Consider the following 2,495-nt stretch of genomic DNA (forward strand, 5'->3'; position numbering starts at 1 on the left):
AGAGTTTTCCACAAAAAACCCAAATAATAAAGAGTAATGAACACAAACATAGAAGAAAGGAAGTAGCTAGATCGGCAAAATAAAAGGCCAATAGCCAATCCCAAATTTCACCTACACACCCTTTTTACAAATCCAAAGCCTAAAATTTTACTTTATCCCATTGGAATAGAGGTTTGAACAGACTCACATCTGTTAGGAAAACCATCACTCCACACCCCAGAGATTGCACATCCAAAGATTCCTTCGACTTCTCTTATAAACAACCACAAAACCTCCTCTTTTCTTCACTGCTATAGCCATTTCTCCGACCTTCTCTAAGTTGCCTTGTTCTTCCCCTGATTTTGTTTTCGGCTTATGTTGACCGATTCCTTGCATTCTATGAAGTCAGCAAGCCAAAACACAGCCGTTGGCGAGGATCTCATCCACCATAGTTGCCACCTATTTTAGAAAAGAATCCCATAAAACAAACATTAGCGACTGCCCAAAAGTCCATTGGACTACAATCATGGAATAATGTTTTTGTTTCTTCTTCAATAGTATTGAAATGCTCGAATTACACATTACGCAGAGCGAACATATCATAGTGGAGGTTCTTAAGCCAATATCTCCTATCATGTTCCTAAAAGCATCATACAATGAGAAATCATCCCAGAAATTCACAAAGGGCCCGTTTGGATACCTCAGATTTTGTATTTGGATTTAGAATTGAGTTTTCAGTACAAAATGAATAGATCTGCCAGCTCATGTTGAGGGAGACAGAGAGGGAAGGGAGTAATTCTTGCTGCAGGGGAGAGGTTGAGGAGCCAAGAGGGTGAAGGAAACTGCCAGATCTATGAATTTCCAATTTCTTATTTCCACATCTTATTTGGAAATCTGATTTTTCTCACTGCGAGTCGATGAATTGGATATTCAAGGATTTGATCAGGATCCAAATGTCAACACAAAAAGGGCTGCACATGTGAGAATTCCAAATCAAAATCTTCTCAGCATCCAAATGGGCCCAAAGGGAATAAAAAATCCATTTCAATAGAGCATCATCAACTTTGGGAAGAAAACACATCACAAAGTGATATATCCGCCCCTTTTGATCACCAGGAACACCCCCTGTCAGTGTATCAATGACCTATTGTACTTATGTCAGAAGAATTCAATGCCCCTGATTGCCACAAACATTGACAGGGGTGTTCCTGGTGATCAAAAGAGGTGGATATATCACTTCCCTAACGTTATAGGGGAATTATTGGTAATGAGTATTGCTAATTTAAATCTATGAATCTCGGATGCTATAACACAAGTGGGACGTTGATCTCATTCGAGAGCCTCCATTTGAAACACCCCTTTATTACAATTATTTGGATTGTCAAAAAGCTTGGGACAATTTCTTCCGAGTCCAAAATGTAAATTGACACAGTCCTGATTTATCATTTCCCAATCAAGTCTCTTCAATTCCAAACTAGCTTATTTGTTCGTGGCAAACCTTTTGCTCTTCACAAGCGATTCTCTCAGATTGTCTAGATGAAGAGTTTATCCTATAGGGGGTGTGAAATTATCCTATAGGGGGTGTGAATTTATCATTGCCCTTCAAATAAACATAAATCCAAAATCTTCTAGATTACAGATGACTTGGCAGGCAGATTTCAAAGAAAAAATCTTTGTTATGTCTAGCAATTTATTTCTCGTAATTTTTTCTGGGACCTTTCTGTCTAGTAGCCTCTTGTAATTTTTAGGCCTTTATTCTTTTCCATACACGTCCTTGATGAGATTGGATGTGATCAAGCTCAAAATAATTTTTTTTATTAATTTCTATTCAAAATCTCATCCTTCTATAGTTCTATCATTGACAAGACGAACATTGGAGATGACGAGTTAAGAGTATAAACCCCAAAATAATCGGCTTCATTATCTTCTACAGGTTTAGATTTGTATATGGTAGGCTCACAAGATTAAATTGTAATAAATCATGCAGACAAAAGTTTCGTGATTGCCAAAGCATTGCTGCATAGCTTGTAGAACTCCGCACTGTTATCAGTTAACATCGATTTATATCCGGGTTGTTCTTTGAAGCCCTCCTCACATGTGTCCGAGTCGGACATGGCCGCAGTCACCCACACATTAACATCATTGTAGCCCTTTGAATCCAAGGCCGCAATCGAGTCTTCGATTTGGTCTATGGCGTCCAAGTAGTTCTCGGAGCAATCGCTAAGGCATTGTTGTATGAAGGAATCTGTGGTATTGTTAAGTAACAGGGCGATGTGATTTGATGTCTCGATCGCACTATCGGCCGCAGCATGTAGTGCAATCGAAGCGAGGCCTTGGAGATCGGCGGTTTGGCTTTCGGACGATGATTGGAGAGACGCAACACATGTGTCATAGTACAATGTGTGTTTACAAGTCTCATGGATCAAATCTTTTCCGGGTTTGGTAGCTATAATGTTGGGTGGAATGGAGAGGGTGAAAAGAAGTATGAGAAGAAGGAAAGGGTGGAGGAGAGCCAT

General features: G+C 39.6%; 1 protein-coding gene across 1 annotated transcript; it reads right to left on the reverse strand.

Annotated features, from left to right (window-relative positions):
* Positions 1 to 1,958: 1,958 nt before the first annotated feature.
* Positions 1,959 to 2,495, reverse strand: LOC143860256 (putative invertase inhibitor). Its single transcript, XM_077370822.1, has one exon. The coding sequence runs from the start codon at positions 2,493 to 2,495 to the stop codon at positions 1,959 to 1,961; it is 537 nt and encodes a 178-aa protein (XP_077226937.1).

Source organism: Tasmannia lanceolata, unplaced genomic scaffold, assembly GCF_043159265.1.
Source record: "Tasmannia lanceolata isolate RefF3 unplaced genomic scaffold, GAP_Taslan_0.1 ptg000037l, whole genome shotgun sequence".
NCBI classification, from domain to species: Eukaryota; Viridiplantae; Streptophyta; class Magnoliopsida; order Canellales; family Winteraceae; genus Tasmannia; species Tasmannia lanceolata.

Excerpts from the sequence above, each read along its gene's own strand:
- LOC143860256 (XM_077370822.1), bottom strand. The coding sequence starts at position 2,495 with ATGGCTCTCCTCCACCCTTTCCTTCTTCTCATACTTCTTTTCACCCTC.